The sequence below is a fragment of the Rhyacophila brunnea genome, unplaced genomic scaffold (genome assembly GCF_057557595.1).
Source record: "Rhyacophila brunnea isolate RB1 unplaced genomic scaffold, BYU_Rbru_1.0 scaffold_12, whole genome shotgun sequence".
NCBI lineage: Eukaryota > Metazoa > Arthropoda > Insecta > Trichoptera > Rhyacophilidae > Rhyacophila > Rhyacophila brunnea.
In genome coordinates this window covers 22,090,315-22,107,398 of record NW_028232774.1, presented here as the reverse complement: position 1 = coordinate 22,107,398, position 17,084 = coordinate 22,090,315, and the positions used below count along the sequence as shown (strand labels likewise).

The window sequence follows — 17,084 nt, the reverse complement described above, 5'->3', positions numbered from 1 at the left end:
TTTGGTTGGTAACGATTACCACAACTTCACTCGCCTGAAATACGGAAAGATAAGGGAGACAAATATATACAACGAATAAATAGCCTGATTCGTATTATTATTTCTTCATTTGTGTCATTGTTGTAAGTGTGTTATTTTTGAGAAGATTCTTTTAAAATACTGAGAATTGAGATGAAAGTCTACTAAAAGTCAGATTGGTGCCAATAATTTTAACCAGGTTTTATCAATCAAGTAGTTTTTGAGTTATAACTGCACAAACAGACAGACAGATACTCCAATTTTATTATTAGTATATATTGTTTTCACACGTCCTTGGATGAACATGAATAATAAATCTATCAATACTGTTTGTTTACAATACAATATTGTTTACATAATAATTATGCATGAAATAAAATCTTTCATAGTATAATATCTTTTTAATTTTCTTAAATGGTAAAATATAACTTCTTTCTATGTTCAGGGCATGCAACTGGTTGGTGATTTGATATCTTCATACAGCTTAGAAGTTGTTCAGGCGTACATGGGACATATCCAAGCCAACGCAGAAATTGCAGTAAGGGATATGTTGAAGGTACGCGACTGACATTCTCTGTTGTCTTGTATAGGTATATGTGCATATTTCATCATAATTTCTTAATGCTTTTCTTTAAACTTTATGATTTAAAAGTTTAACAAATTATTTATAATTCTTTTGTTCAATCAACATTTTTCATACCAATTTTAGTACAGCATTGAATTGCCTGCTATATTAATGAAATTTTTAAATAACAGATCGTTTCTTTCAAATTGTTGACTGATGATATGAACAGCATAATATTATTAATACATTAACAAAATCATATAACCAGATTTACAAGTCGATTGAAATGATATCAATATAATGACTCTCTTTTTAAGGACATTGCGGAGAAAACAATACAGAAAACTGGAAATAGTGTTTTGAATGCTGTGGATTATATGGACGATGGTTCGCCAATCTGCCTTAAAGTTACTCTGGATAGAAATGAAGGCAGCGCTTTGTGTGATTTCACGTGAGTATTCTTTATGTATTTTGTATTTTTTAAAGCGGACATGACCAACACATCAACTGGTCGACTGCGAAAGAAAACCAAAACTTATCATTTTCACAACTAATGGAAAATATCTTTATGATAAAAGTCAAACTTTGTTGTTGTTTAATTTGTGACGCCTCAGTGTATTCAGCCAAATACAATAAATGATTGTTTAACACAATCGCTGCGTAACTTTTAATTACTTTTTAATTACCGTATTTAAATAACATGTTAATTGGATCGATCGGCCGCTTAACGGGGACACGGCAGCCGTGTCATCCGCGTCGAATGAGTTAAGTTGAAAAATGACAATGGGAGAATGTGGTAAATCACTACCGGTTTTGATACTAGATGGTATCACAGCCTACTTGAAGTCAGACATACCTGTTACGCCAAATGTGTGAAATTGCGAATTACTGTTGAGAAATTTTGCCTATTTCATGAAAAATGCAAGCCCGTTGCCTTATTCATGAATTAGGCAAAATATCTGCCAAGTGCGTGAATTCGGCAGTAATTTTTCTGCATAGTTCACGCATTGGGCGAATTAGATAGTCGCGCTCCGATGGTGTTTTTTGCAACTAATCAAACTAACCAAATGTGTCAAATGTCATTGATTATAATTATAAAAATATACCAATCGATAACTACAATGACGTTCATTTTCATTTACTATGCCCAAAAAATATCTAGAACTATAATATGATAACGGAAGAATTTTATTAAAAGGTATTTTCGCGATTTGATTCGTGCTTGGGTATCAATCGTGCAATGGTTGATTGTTTGTTTGCGAAAGTATGATTTGATAGTTTATTGACAGTTGTTAGCTAACCTCAAATTGGACATTCAGTTGAATTCAGAATTACAAAACCTAACCTAACCTTATATTATTTTATAATTATATGTCCAGTTATAACCAATAAAACCATCCGTATTAAATTTACTTTTTCTACTGTCATGTTGACAGTTTAAGAATTCCATACCCTGCCGATTTCACGCACTCGGCAGAAAATTTGCCTAATTCATGAATAAGGCAACAATTTCATTCATTTGGTGTAACATATATAATAACATAAATCTTACAACCAGCTATCAATCGATTGATAATAATTATTGTACATAAGAATTATATTTTGGTAATTTTGAGTGGTCAATGCAGTGATATGATATTAATTCTACAATAGCGAAAAATACTACGTAGGATTTCAACACCTAAATATGATTCAATATATGAAGGATACGTGATTCATGCGTTCATGCCTTTTACTCATTAGAAATGAAGCAAAAGGAAGATTCTTAAATTAATATAGAATTATCTGACATAGTGTTTATTTTAACGCCTGATTTTATATCTTATGAGTTATTTTCTGTTTTTATAAAAGTGGCACCGGTCCAGAGGTCTGGGGAAACTGCAATGCACCGAGAGCCATAACGCTTTCAGCTCTCATTTACTGCCTGCGCTGTATGGTCGGACACGATGTTCCACTTAATCAGGTTAGATTTCTTGGTTTAGATTTTAGAGAGATATAAAGAAAAAAATAATCCATGAAACCAATTGATTCTTTCTTCTCTAGGGCTGCTTAGTGCCAGTAAAGACCATAATTCCTGTGGGCAGTCTATTGGATCCGAGCGAAGATGCTGCCGTAGTGGGAGGAAATGTTTTGACATCGCAGAGAATCGTGGACGTAGTGCTCAAAGCGTTCCAGGTTGATTTGTATTTTATTTTTATAATTCAATAAATAAATTACCATTTTCATTCCTGGACCCAGCATATGGGCCTTCACAAAATGATAGTTATATTAAAAATTTCACAAGGTACGGTTGTTAGCCATTCACTCAAATCCATTGGGTCCTTGCACCAGCTCACAAACACAGTAAATAGCTAGATGCATTTTTTTCCAGTTGCTGAATTGAGTCCATACTCTACCAACTAGGCCATCATGGGTACAATATTATAATCCACATGTTATAACATAATTATTAATACCCCGTTTATATGTGCATGGATTTACTGCTAACAGCACATATAATCGCGGCTACGACAAAAAAATGTATGTGTAAATAAGTATTATCGTGCAAATTGCAAGATTGTATGCATGAATCAAAAAAGTTCAGAAGCTTCTGAATTTTCACGCTACAATTGGAACCTGGCGATAAAAAACAAACTACACAGCGCAGAGACTCATTTTGAGGTTAATCAATTTTCATGACCTGTCAAATAGTACCTACTATAAAATGACAACATCGCGTTTTGCATACGCTTGAAGAATGAGATTGGAGACACAGTCAGCACCTTTACGTGTAAACAGTTATTATCGCGATAGTTTAAAAATACACACTATTGGTGCAAGTAAATCCATGCATGTGTACAGACGCTATAATCATTAATTTTTGTAGAAAGTGAGGATTGTGACCAATACTGTAAGATATTTACTAGAATAGTAAATTGTCTGCCATTGGTGAAACAATGGTCTGTGACTGACTGGAGGGAGTAATCACGGAATGTCTAAGAAGAGCTGCCTAATGTAGAAATACACAATATGGAGCATGCATCGAATGTCAGAGTAGAAATCATCTGTAACGCCATGGGATAAACCTAGTTAATTTTATGCTTATGGAATAATTCATTTCGTTATTATATATTTTAGGTGTGTGCTGCTTCTCAAGGCTGTATGAATAATGTAACCCTTGGAGAAAGTGGGTGGGGCTATTATGAAACTGTAGCCGGTGGGAGTGGGGCTGTAAGTAAACATACTTCTCTTAATCTCAATAAATGGTCTTCATTTCTTTAAAATCTATTACATATAGGTAGTAATAATCCATTTGATAAAATAAATAAGTCTGAAATTAAAGTTTTAAATGGAAAAGAATTGGAAAAACTATATTTGAAGTGTTTCAATTTTGATTGTGTTCCAGGGTCCAGGCTGGCACGGGGTGGGGGGAGTTCACACCCACATGACCAACACCCGGATAACGGATCTTGAGATAATCGAGAGGCGCTATCCGCTGCTACTCAATTCCTTCAGTCTTAGACCAGACTCAGGAGGACGAGGTTGTATTATAACTTTGATTTGGTTAATCTTTCAATATGTCCAATGTACAGAATATAAAATTTGTCTATAACCACCGATTAAGCGACACTAAAAACATTTAGAAATCACCATAAAACATTTTAATACAAATTTTAGTTTACAAGACTTCCTCTAGTTATTCCATATGTACATATTATTACTAGTGATTCAAATAATTACATATTGTAAAGAGTTTTCTTAGGATTTTTTTCTATTTGGTTAATCTCAATTATTTTTAGGAAAGTGGAATGGAGGCAATGGTGTAAGAAGAGAAATAATGTTTAGAAGAAAAATGACCCTATCTGTGCTAACAGAAAGACGATCAATCAAACCTTACGGAATGGAAGGTAGTATGAATTTTTGGATATAACATATTATGGGGTGTTGAGTCGAAATATGGCTTTAGTTTTATGATTTAGATCAGTGGGTCTATTCTATGCTTATCGACCGCTAAAGTGATAAAGTGAAAAATATTATCAAACTTAGGGTAGGTTTGTATCAAAATATTAGCACTTATTGTAACAATTACACGAAGCCGGTTTTTATTGTTGCAATAAGTGCTATATTTTAACAGCACCTATCTTGCTGCTGTTAAAATATCGGACTTATTGCAACAATAAAAACCGGCTTCGTGTAATTGTTACAATAAGTGCTAATATTTTGATACAAACCTACCCTAAGTTTGATACTATTTATCAATTTAGTGTTCGATAAGTATAGAATAGACCCACAGGGGCCTTTTAGGATCTCAAGTGCGGCTTTTTGACTGAATCCAAATTTTACAAAATAAATCTTTTTAATTTTATATAACATTTTATATTACAATAACTTTAAATAAAATGTCGCAAAGTTGGACTGAGTTTGACTAATTTAGTGTGTGTGCACGGACGGTGTACCTTCTATGATGGGAATGTATGAAAGATTTACTGCAGTTTTGTAACATGCTGAAGTAGAACGATGATATATTCAGTGTTGATTTGTCGTATCATTCTAAAGTGCGTTGGCTATCGCAGGGACAGGTGTTTGTCAAAATTTTGTCTCTGCGAGAACAGATAGTTGAATTTTATGAAGAACAGAATCTGCGATGTGAGTTATTGAAAGTAAATTTCCATATGAATGTTGCATTTTTGTGTGATATTATGTTAAACCAAAATGACTTGAATATTTCCTTGCAAGGTAAAATTAAGTTTATTTATTTTATGTGGAAAAAAATCCAGGCATTTCGTAAAAAGCTATCTTTTTTAAAAACATTTCTTCAAAAAGAAATTTCGGATGAACATTTCCCCAGTTAGCGAAGATCATTGATGAGCAGAATAATTATATATTTGAGTCATTTGAAGAATACGCAAATGTTTTTGCAAAAGGTTTACCGATTTTACCGAAATCGCACTGAAATTAGCATTTCAGCCTCACCTAATTGATGTCAACAAGGCATCTAAAGAGCTACAGATGGAATTGATTGAGCTCTCAGTAGATGATATTTTCAAGTCATTGTTTGATGCTAAGAAAGATTCAATTGAAATATAGAAATCCTTTGGAACCTATCTACCGCGTAAATTGAGGGATGACTATACATGCATTTTTATGTATGTTTATTAAATGTGGCCTTCCGACAGGAAAAGGTTCGTCACCATTGATTCAGATTGTTAAATATACGAATTTATGGATGCGAAAATTATATGACAAGTTAAGGGCGGACATGCTCAGCGTGGGTCAAAATGGAGTTTTTTTCTATTTTCAAAGCATGATCCTAGACATTCCTTAAACGTTGTAGATAATCTATGTATATAATTTTGAAGCCTTATTATCCTTTATATTCATTTTAAACATTTGATGACTGCGTAAAGTATTTTTATTACATAAAATAGTATTCTTTTAAACCTCTCGTCTCATGTTTTAGAATATAGTCATATTTCAGTACATAAATGTGGAGTGGTGTTAAGATTTTTTACATGTATTAATTTTTAAACTTTTAAATTTCTTTGATCATTCAAGTGTGATAAACATCCTACGAATAATGATTGCTTTATAATAATTATTGACCTATGAATAAGGTAGTGTTTTTTTTCTATTTTCAAAGCATGATCCTAGACATTCCTTAAACGTTGTAGATAATCTATGTATATAATTTTGAAGCCTTATTATCCTTTATATTCATTTTAAACATTTGATGACTGCGTAAAGTATTTTTATTACATAAAATAGTATTCTTTTAAACCTCTCGTCTAATGTTTTAGAATATAGTCATATTTCAGTACATAAATGTGGAGTGGTGTTTAGATTTTTTACATGTATTAATTTTTAAACTTTTAAATTTCTTTGATCATTCAAGTGTGATAAACATCCTACGAATAATGATTGCTTTATAATAATTATTGACCTATGAATAAGGTAGTGTTTTTTTTAAATACGCCATTTCTTTTGGCATTCCCCAGTAGTTAAGCTACAACATACGGCCGTAGCCATAAATTGACAAACTATAATTGAAGTAGGGAGTAAAATGATGTTAACGCGCGTCTTTAAACATGTACTGTTTTAAAAAAAAAAAAAATTCGGTTAGGTACATGTTCAAACACGCACGTTTATGCAGTCATCAAATGTTTAAAATAAATATAAAGGATAATAAGGCTTCAAAATTATATAAATAGATTATCTACAACATTTAAAGAATGTCCAGGATCATGCTTTGAAAATAGAACAAAAGCTCTATTTTGACCTACGCTGAGCACGTCCCCCCTTAAAGGCAAATCAAATCAGACGGCACAGTTTGACTCGGTTTGGTGTTGCTATTGATTTTCGGGGTACTTGCTTAGGTACCATTTATTCCCCAACTTGCTTTAAGATAAAAGGAAAACATAATATTCTTCATTAAATTAATATTGTACCTACTTAAAATATTTCCACTTTTAACAGTTTCAGTTAAAACTCATTTAGTGCTAACACCGCGACTGGCGCGTTTAGAGTCGTTGGCCATCAGATATAATTAACGTGTTATTTAAATGTGGTAATTAAAAGGTTAGCAATGATTGTGTAATACTATGTACGTTGTGTTTAGGAGGCCTGCCAGGGTTTCGCGGAATAAATCGCCTTCACAGAAAAGATGGCCGAATCATCGGACTCGGGGGAAAAACATCTGTGATGGTTGAACCCGGCGTAAGTTACAACCCAATCTTTAATTTATAACATATTAGACATTTATCACCTCGTAGTTTCTATTGGAACATTTTATATAGATGGGTAGGATATGTCCTAGCTGAGATGGATAGCTCGAAGAAGAAACTATGGCTGAACAAATCTAGTCATCTGGGTGGTCATACCAATTAAGTAGATAACATAACAGTTTTCTGCGGAAATATTTGGCTGCACAACCACACATCCGAGAGGATTGGAATTGGTTTGGAGAGGTCTTCATCCAGTAGCGGATGGGTCCAGCCAGATAAAGAATCTCTATCTATATTAGGTATTTATTCCATAACTTTGTTGGCGATGCATTGCCAACTAAGCAATGGCGAAGGGTGATCTCCACCCTACCTCAGGCTGTTAAGATCTGATATAAATAGTGCACAATAAACTTTGTCAGTCAAACGTATTTGTTTTCATTGAACTTAGAATACAATGTGTAGATACTGTTAATTTTTAAATTTCAATTAAACCCAGCCCAATCCAAGCCATAGTAAAAAATAGTTTAAAAAATATTTGTTTATCTATTAAATATCTCAAATAATGCCATTTTAAATATAGGTACATACATAAATTTAGATATTTTACAGATAGAAGAACATTTTTTATTGAGTATGGTTTTGGCATAGGCAGGGCTTAATGAATTAAAAAAAAAAATAATCAACACCATCTGTAATATTATGTACATATTATTCAATGAAAACAAAAATAAGTATGACTGACAATATATGTTGAATCTTAACAGACTACCTCCACCCCTCATCTCTGCAACTAAGAATTTTTGGACGTTAAAAACAGCTTAAATATTCTCGGAAAAAGCTTAAAAATGCCATGTTTTTTTCCGAAAGAGATTAAGTAATCGAGTCGATTTGGAAAATAACTGATTTTGAATGGAATTTTTTATATTCCTGGGTAAAATTTTTTGACCATAGAGCTAAAGCTGTCAGCTTTGATTCTAAATGAAATATTTCAAATTCCTGAATTCTTGAGCAAAAAGGGTTTCAACAAAGGGGCGCTAAGTGCAGTCTAGTATTATATTTTAGTCAATAGTTGGCAACACTAAATTAATAAAGATAAACAAAATGACACTAAACTTTGCAGGAGAAACTTCCTACACCCAACTTAGGCCACATTAATTTTGTTCCATTGAATTAGGAATTACAATTCACCTTCAATCAGTTTAGAAGATTATATTTTTTACTGTTATTTCTTGATTGAAAGACATGTCATTGAAAAAATAATATATATTACTTTAATTAACTTAAGCGTTCGCGATAGATTAATGGTAAAAATTCGCTTATTCTCGTGGTTCTCGGGTTCGAATCCCCGACCTAGCAGATTCAAATGACTAACATCCATTTCTCATGAAAAAATCTGTTAGGATACCTTTTCATGACGTGGCCAAGATCAATATCGGACTGTAGAGCCAATTAAAAAAATAGATATTATTAGTTTGTTTAGTACTTTTTTTGGTTTTCATTTATGTGAAACTGATCTTGGGATTAATGTGGAAAAATTGAACTACCATAGGTGACACAATTAGTGTATGTTATTTCTTTCAATAGGTTAGAAGTAACGGATGTCTGCAAAATTTGCTTTGATGAATATGGTATCGAATTACAGGATGTGTACGTGATGTTGACACCGGGTGGAGGGGGTTACGGTCGTCTGGAAGATGCGGAAACGGGAGAAAAGGAAGAACCGACTCGCTCAATGTTCATGGAACGGGGCAGCGTTTTTGAATACAGAAAGGCTCAAGAATCAGTTTGAACACGGTGAAAAACAAATGTAATACGAAAAGTAGACTCCTTCATTTTTAATTAACTTTCGTACATGAAAGGGTTTCACTGAGTAAATAGATATTGTCAAGTGATGACCGGGAACAATCGTGACTTGAAAAAATATCTTTTTGCTTAACTGACACAATTATTTTTAATCTTTTGAAAGTCACTATATACATCAGTGGTTTCCAAACTTTACGTTACTACGCCTCCCTTTTAAAAAAATCTAATCTTGGCGCCTCCCCCCTTTATTTCATAAAATACATTTTTACACACACATTTTTAAATAGTCAAAAATGCAAAAAATGAAAAGAAAACGCTTTTGACAAAAACACAAAATGCTTTTTTTTCTACTAAACAGGCTCGATATATGGATTTCATTGCATCTAATGCAGAAAATTCCGTTTCGCATAAATATGATGTTACTAATTGTAGCAGTACCTACTTGTATTGCTTTTCTGGACAAAGAATTATATTATTTTTCAGTTCGATTCAACCAAAATTGAACAAAGATTTTTGTTTCCATATAGCCATTTTTATTAGTCAGGAAATACACTACAAATAATCATAAAATAAAATTCTACGTGTGAATTATTATCAATTACACACATCACACAATCACATCGAATTGTATCACACAGACACATATTATAAAATGTTAATATTGTGCAACCGAAACAGCGCCGCAGGTGACTATTTGTACTAATAGAGCGAATTTGTAGTGTGTGTTTATCTCACTTAACTGGTCGATCCGCAACGCCGGGCCACCAGGCTCGAGCCCTGTCAGCCCCCCTCTTATGGGGGCCATGCACAATAGTATAGAAATGAGGTATAATAAAATTAGTCTCCATATCTTCATACAGGTTTGCAAACAACCTAACTTTTATAAGACTGTTTTCTATGTAGTTTATAACTAGCTGCCGTTTTATGAACTATGCACTTGCAAACTGAAAACCTGTGACTACATACTACATTGTTGTATTAAACTTTTCGCGCCCCCCAGTTTGGAAATTGCTGACATACATAATATTATTCACAATGTATATTTTTTTTTTCTTCTGTATATAAGTGATTATCTGTCGTCTTTCACTACTTGTATCCAGAAAATGTAATATACTCTATTTGTTTTTCATAGATATCTTGTAGTCGAGAATTTTCTAGGCAGATTTATAGAACCGTCAAACGATTTTATGGCCAATGTATTCAGTGAGAAAGATGTTAGGGGGGGGGGGTCCAGAGCGTGTTTAATATACCTGAAAGTATGAGGGTTCCGTAGTTTGCTGCTGACATCCATAGCCACTATATAATAATAAGTTAGTCAATACAAGTTGACATTAAGAAATATTGATTTGCAGATATTTCGAAATTGTAATTAAAGTATTCTACATTTTGGGTAACACCTTAAAAACAGTAAACACCATTCAGTATCATGCAAACGTTACGTAGTTTTTTTGGGTAATAGTGAATTAAACTTAGTTCTGAGTTTGGCCAATGGGACAATATTTTGGCACTTTATTTGCGACTGCCAAAGAGTGAGTCTTTTTTTTTTTGTAAGAATTTATTAACCTTTATAATAAGATTATATTGAACAAAAATGAAATATATTATTAATTTAAGAATTATAATTTTCAATAACTATATTACTATGTTTCTCATTTATACAAATGAGACAATAAAATATTTATACACTGTTAAATGATTGTTCTTATTTTATGCTTTACGTATTATTCCTTCCTACATAATGTCAAACTTCATAACTTTTACTCCCATTATTATTTTTTGATAAAATCAAATTTAAAACTATGAAACCTATAAATTATTAGGCCTAGTTCAAACCAAGAATATAATAATATTATTGTGTATATTTACAATGTTTTCCATCCTCATCAGAAAACAAAAATATACCAACATTAAATCCGTATCAAAACATGTTGAAATTTATGTTCAGAAACACTTATGAACAGATTGTTTCTCTGTTCACCAACCCAACATAATATATAAATCATAAAATAGCATATTCGTCTCGGGTTACTGCCAAAAGTCGATAATTTAGGTATTTAGAGTTAACAACAGATTATGTGTCTATATTATATAAATGTGTATGCTAGAAAAAAACTTCAAGTTGGTTCAAGCCACAGAACAGATAATAAATAGAATACCGATAGGCAATATTCAATACGCCGCATGGTGAAGCAGGCTTTTGAATGTGTGAGTGTCCTACGAAACTGAAGCACGTGCAATAGTGTGTGTAATACACCAACATTAAATGAGCGTAAATGCATAAACCGAGAGCGGTTTTTAGTATTCGACGTAAAACGTATTCTTAACACGTGTGTAAGTTTAACCCGGATTCTTCCTTACTAGAGTCCGTTACCTGCTATCGCCTTACCCGTTGTGTATTTCAGTTCCCATTATTTCTGAGTTCCCTGGTTCAAGCTCATTGCTGTTCTGGCGATTTTGCTGACAATGTCTGTTTAATTTAAAGGCTTAAAATGTGCTACAGGATGGGGTATCAGTCTGATAACATTTAAAATAATAAGAAAAACAACTTTACACATTTCTTTTCCCGTAGCGGCAGCTTGCTGTGACAGCACGTAATGTGATAATGTATTTGAAGCATAATTTCCTTCCAACCTCTTGTATTCCGGTGGTTTTGATTATGTATTTTTTGGTGTTTTATTAAGACATCAATTTGATCTCAATGCTATTCGGCCATCTGTTTCCGATACGACTCACAGTGAACTCCATATTATGTACAATTTTTCGGACGAGTTTTGATGCTTTTATCCTTACCATGGGTGTGCCGGCAATAAAAATCTTGCAGATCAAATTAATACTTCAATACGTTTTCATAAGAATTAAACAAAATAATTGGTACTGTTCGGTTATACGGAATACAGCGGAAAACGCATTTTGAAAATAGCCGATAAACTGGATTATTTATCTATTATTTATTTATCTTTAAGTTTATCGTTAATAAGATTATTTTATCTTTAAGTACCAATACCCTTTCTTTCGATATGACAATATGCGATTTTCAAATCCGATCTTCTCAAGATGACCAAAGCCAAAGTAATTGTCATATCATACATTTTATTGTTGACGATTTTTGTCCAGTCTAATAAGGGCGGATGCTTATTCTGATTCTCATGAATGTCCATGAAAAACAGATATTTTAATATTCCTTGAGGGTAAAATAGATGAGATTGTAAAATCATAACACACACATTCTGTCAACTGCAGGATGATTTGTGTGAGGAAGGGTTAGGTAAGATAGTAAAATGAAAAGTGGTTGCCACGTTTACACATCTTTATTGATCAAAACTGATTGTAATGATTGTTTTCATTTAGTTTAAAAAATAACCACACCAAATATCAGCAAGGATTTAAAAAATTCCATGAGCACATCCATTATCGTTTTAAGTTTTAAAATAAAAATGGATAATAGAAAACGAAATAAACTTCATTATATCATTTACACTTTTACTCTCTTGTATATTATTATAATATAATAATTAATAATGGTCTTATAATTCTCTACGTTCATCAAATAATAAAATTAAAGAAGCGATGGTACAATTGGTATTAATTGACACATCGGCGAAGGCGAAATTCTCTATCTAAGGACAATTACATTTTAAAGTTAGGAGGAGAAGGTGTAAAATGGCTACCGCCAACTATATTTCCGCTCGAATGTTGGTCCAATTTCAACAAAACAATAATTTAAACACGGATGGCTATGGCTATTATATAGTTTGTGTTTCAAATTGACATTTATAAACCATTGACAATAATTTGAGTTTCATTAAATAGTATTTAGTCTTCTATATTCAGTTACGCACGCCTATTACCGACACATTTATAACATATTTCTAAACACTGGGCAGTATAAAAGAATGTCATAAGAGGTAAGACAAGATACTATGAGACTCCAAAGGCGTTTTTATATCTAATTCTATGCATTCAATATAATATTATTTTTAAATTAACATCTTGATATAATACATAGTTATAAATAAAGTTTATGAAATCACTGCAGTAGTTATCTTACGCATGTCAAAGGTGAATGTTTTTAACAAATTCATACTTGAAAGCATTTGAATAGGTACATCATGAAGATAATAACAATCGCATGGCCACTCTAAGTATTAGATTCAAACATAAAAAACACAATATATTAGAAAAATAACTGCAGCTGTGATAAAAGTGTATGCCATTCTTTTTATATTTAATATAACACCTTTCAACAAAAAAAACAGCTGAAGAACAAGCTTAACCAAACAGAAAATAATCTTTTCGTTCTTGCATTGCTTATTTGACATAATTTCAATAGCGATAACGCTAAATTCATTTTATTTATGATGCTTTTTTCAACCGGTAATAAATACGGTAAAAATAATTGTGAGATGCATCCGACATGAAAGAGAAATCCTTAATTTTGAAATCTATCTTGAAATATTTGCTGCTATAATACCTATAAGTGCCATAGCTTTCTGCATCGCAATCGAAGACATGATAACAAGTAGATGTTACAAGGAATATTCCAACACAAATAAATAATTATAATAAAAAAATATTTACGAAGCAGAGGACAAGGCATAAGAAATACCCAGTTGCTTCCGGTTTTTAATTAAATATTTGAACAAAATTTGGACATTGTTTCGGTTTGAACAATACAATATATGTAAGTCGTTTGTCATGCCTTCAAATTGGTATTCCCCCTGGCAATGCGTGTTCAGTCCTATATGGTGTTTAGAAGTAATTGTGGTGTTACACTTATTCGACGCGGAGTAACTCCACATCGAAAATGAGGATTGCGTTTGGTGGAATGATTCCGGGATGGCCTCGCGCTCCATACCCAAAGTCTGGTGAGCAAATCAATTTCGCCCGCTGTCCCACTGACATCTGGAATTAAAAAATTAAAACATTAAAACCACAGGCAATAAACAATTCTGAAATATGAGTCCCGCTCCCCGCGCCCCCCTTAGCCAATTCGAGCATTATTCTATCGAAAATGGTACTGTATGAAATCACGCGATGCATCACTTTCATCGCGGTATCATTGGATGTATCGGTGCGTGGGCAAATAATATTGATATTTTCATATAATATACATAAATTTATGTAAGTATATTATAATATTACATTTTTCTCAATTTGCTTGAGAATGCTGCAGTTCCGCAGTGCATATGGACGAGCCGCCACTGTATATAAGCGATAACCCAGTCAACTGAATGTAAACAAAATTTATGAAAAGCAACAAAAGACCTTCATAAACAGAATCTTATTATTTGATCCTTCTGATAAGGCTATTTGTCATCTAAGTTAGATTTAACAACATAATACGTATGTAATCTTGTCATATTCATACAAATATTAGTGGTTGGGTTTAAAATAACATTGTGGTTGTGTGCCAACAAAAAAATAAACTGTTTTGTGAAAACAAAATTCTCCAAATCAGAGAAACCAATACTCTCTACTTGGCAATTACTCCAATGGCTTCATTTACAGCTACACCATAGTAAATCAACACAAATACATTTTACAAGGGTGTTAAATATTGCTTCACCGATCAACATTACTGCTGTAAATAATCATACACAATGTAATTGAATGATAATGATAAAGGAGAGGAGTTGAATTGTTACCTGAGCCAATCCCTGGTCCCAGCCCATGATGACGTCTCCCCGGCCGATGGTGAATTTGAAGGGCTGTCCGCGGTCCCGCGATGAGTCGAACTTGACACCATTCTGGAGGGTTCCCGTGTAGTGGACCACCACTGTCTGGCCCGTCTTGGGATAGGTAGTTCCTAAATACCAACAAATGAACATTTTACTCAATACTTCTTTATACAGAGGATAAATAAATAAAGGCTAATAAACAAGTGGGGTATATGAGAATAGGTGAAAAACAACAGCACTGTGCAACATGTGACTATTTGAGGACACACCCAAGACATTAGAAACTAATGATACAGTACGTCATATTGCCAAAAAAAACATTTGAAAAATGCGTATTATGGGCTGTTGTAAACATCTATGTGTGTAAACATTGAAATAAACATATAATTAATACCAATTTATACTATGCAGAGACGATGAAAAAGTATTTTAAACAATTATTTTTTATGAAAACTAAACAGACAGAAGCGCAACAATGGCCGGTGACGGTAGGTGCATTTTTCCATCATGCTAGTGTTCTAACCATGTCCCACCACAGGGGGCGGGCTGGCAGGCCCCCCCTAGCTTGAGGGCCGTCCTTAGGGGGAGGTGGTTTGGCGAGTCGGCCAGCCGTTTTCAGTGAGATTATTTTAAAATATAGACTTTTTTTCTGTCCATCAAACTTTGATAGGCACATTGCATTATAATACTGATTTTTTAGTTTCGTCTTTGTGATTTATATACATACTCTTATTTTTGCCATATTTGTTTCAGACTGGCAGGTTACTTGGCTATTATTAAAGACGGTCGCGACCAGTTGCGAAATACAACAAATCGCTAAAAATACCCGGAATGGCCAAAATTTTACTTCCTGGTAACGCTTCAGTAGAGTATCACTGCCTTGACCTTAGCGATAGGATGTGGGGCCATGGTCCAAACACTACCTACTGAAGAAACCCAGAAACAAAAAAATGAAAACCTACTGGATTTCAGTAGACTGTATTCTATATTTTAGATCTCAATTAGAAGATGGCCATGGATAAATTCTGGTGACCGCCCTTATCTCATTTGGTTTAGTCATTAATAGCTAAATTGAACCATGTCTATTATTGGTAGTAGAACTTGTGGTATTGGACGGTATTTTTTTTGATGACATGTATCTTTACTGAAATGGGCGCTTGCCGCTATTTTACTGTAGGGCTAAATGGAACACGAAATGATTATTTATATTTATCAGTGATCCCCTCTATCGTGCGGCACAGGATTTTGTGTACTCATCGGCCGTGGGCATTTTAATTAAAATTCTAATCGATTGCTGTTTGAAATTTGAATGTTCAAATAATATTCAAATATTCAATGGAATCTACAAAACTTACATCAATTGGAGAATTTTTCACATTAGATAAAAAACCAAGGGCAAATTTTATATTACTTACTGAATGAGTATGTACAATACCTAATACGTATTTTATTAAATTTTACGTAGAAGAGGAATTTACTATGGATGTAATTAATTAGTTTATAAATGTGAACATGATACAGTAATATATTCCGCCGTTGTGCTATTACTATTCATTAGCGGTATTAATTCAAGGGCGAAAACAATTACAAGTTACAATAATTATATTAGCTGCTGGCATTGATTGACCGCTAGCGGTACATAATAATATGGATAAAGGGATGTGTGAACACGGCCTAATCAACTTGACCCAAACATGTTATAAATACGTGAGTGATTGCAATTATTAGAAAAACATTATGGTATTGCAATGTGTGTTAATTACTTTTAATGTATTTTACAACCTAACACAGGTGTGATAATATTATCGATAGCTGGAAACCCGGTATTAACGAGGAATAATATGGCGGATGTTCCAAGCCGGTTTCGCGCGCTGGCACAGGTGCCAAAGAGTACGCGTTTAAATCGATGGACATTATAATAATTTGGGTGATATTAATTTTAAATGTTGACAAACAATTTGACTTACCGTCTCCGGGAGTTATGGTTTGTACGTCCACACCCATGGCGATTTTTCACTTTTATGTCTAGACGACACGACAGCCCAACGAAAAAATAAATGTGCCGACCGTAATGGCGTGAAGTGCGCGACACTGAAGTGTTGCCACTATTGTCCGCGGATGATCTGAGGTAATTTTTAATTTCAGTTGATTCCAAAAATGTATTGATGATAAATGTATGTGTATGATAATTTCGTTATAATATCGCAAATATTTTTTAAAACCATGCACTAAAATTGCTCGTATAATAAAATGTTAATAATTCGTACTATAGGCATGTATACCTTTTGAATACTTTTGGACAGAAATCTAGGGAAATTA

General features: G+C 33.2%; 2 protein-coding genes across 6 annotated transcripts in view; one reads left to right on the top strand and one right to left on the bottom strand.

The window, feature by feature from the left end:
• The window catches only part of LOC147077913 (5-oxoprolinase), a 37,562-nt gene extending 28,178 nt beyond the window's left edge, over positions 1 to 9,384 (top strand). For all 5 annotated transcript variants that reach the window (XM_085960949.1, XM_085960950.1, XM_085960954.1 and 2 more), the window contains exons 20-28: positions 464 to 574; positions 901 to 1,034; positions 2,435 to 2,546; positions 2,627 to 2,758; positions 3,701 to 3,793; positions 3,969 to 4,104; positions 4,363 to 4,470; positions 7,179 to 7,276; positions 8,927 to 9,384. In XM_085960949.1, the coding sequence (XP_085817075.1) occupies positions 464 to 574; positions 901 to 1,034; positions 2,435 to 2,546; positions 2,627 to 2,758; positions 3,701 to 3,793; positions 3,969 to 4,104; positions 4,363 to 4,470; positions 7,179 to 7,276; positions 8,927 to 9,073 (1,071 nt within the window). In that variant the 3' untranslated portion in view covers positions 9,074 to 9,384. The remainder of the gene's footprint in view (positions 1 to 463; positions 575 to 900; positions 1,035 to 2,434; positions 2,547 to 2,626; positions 2,759 to 3,700; positions 3,794 to 3,968; positions 4,105 to 4,362; positions 4,471 to 7,178; positions 7,277 to 8,926) is intronic.
• Positions 9,385 to 12,380: 2,996 nt separating this feature from the next.
• On the bottom strand, positions 12,381 to 16,890 carry Fkbp12 (peptidyl-prolyl cis-trans isomerase Fkbp12). The gene is made up of 3 exons (XM_085960939.1): positions 16,733 to 16,890; positions 14,733 to 14,893; positions 12,381 to 13,989 (listed from the first exon to the last, which is right to left on the bottom strand). Exons 1-3 carry the CDS (start codon positions 16,767 to 16,769, stop codon positions 13,861 to 13,863), a joined length of 327 nt encoding a protein of 108 aa, XP_085817065.1. The 5' UTR covers positions 16,770 to 16,890; the 3' UTR covers positions 12,381 to 13,860.
• Between the last annotated feature and the right edge of the window lie 194 nt (positions 16,891 to 17,084).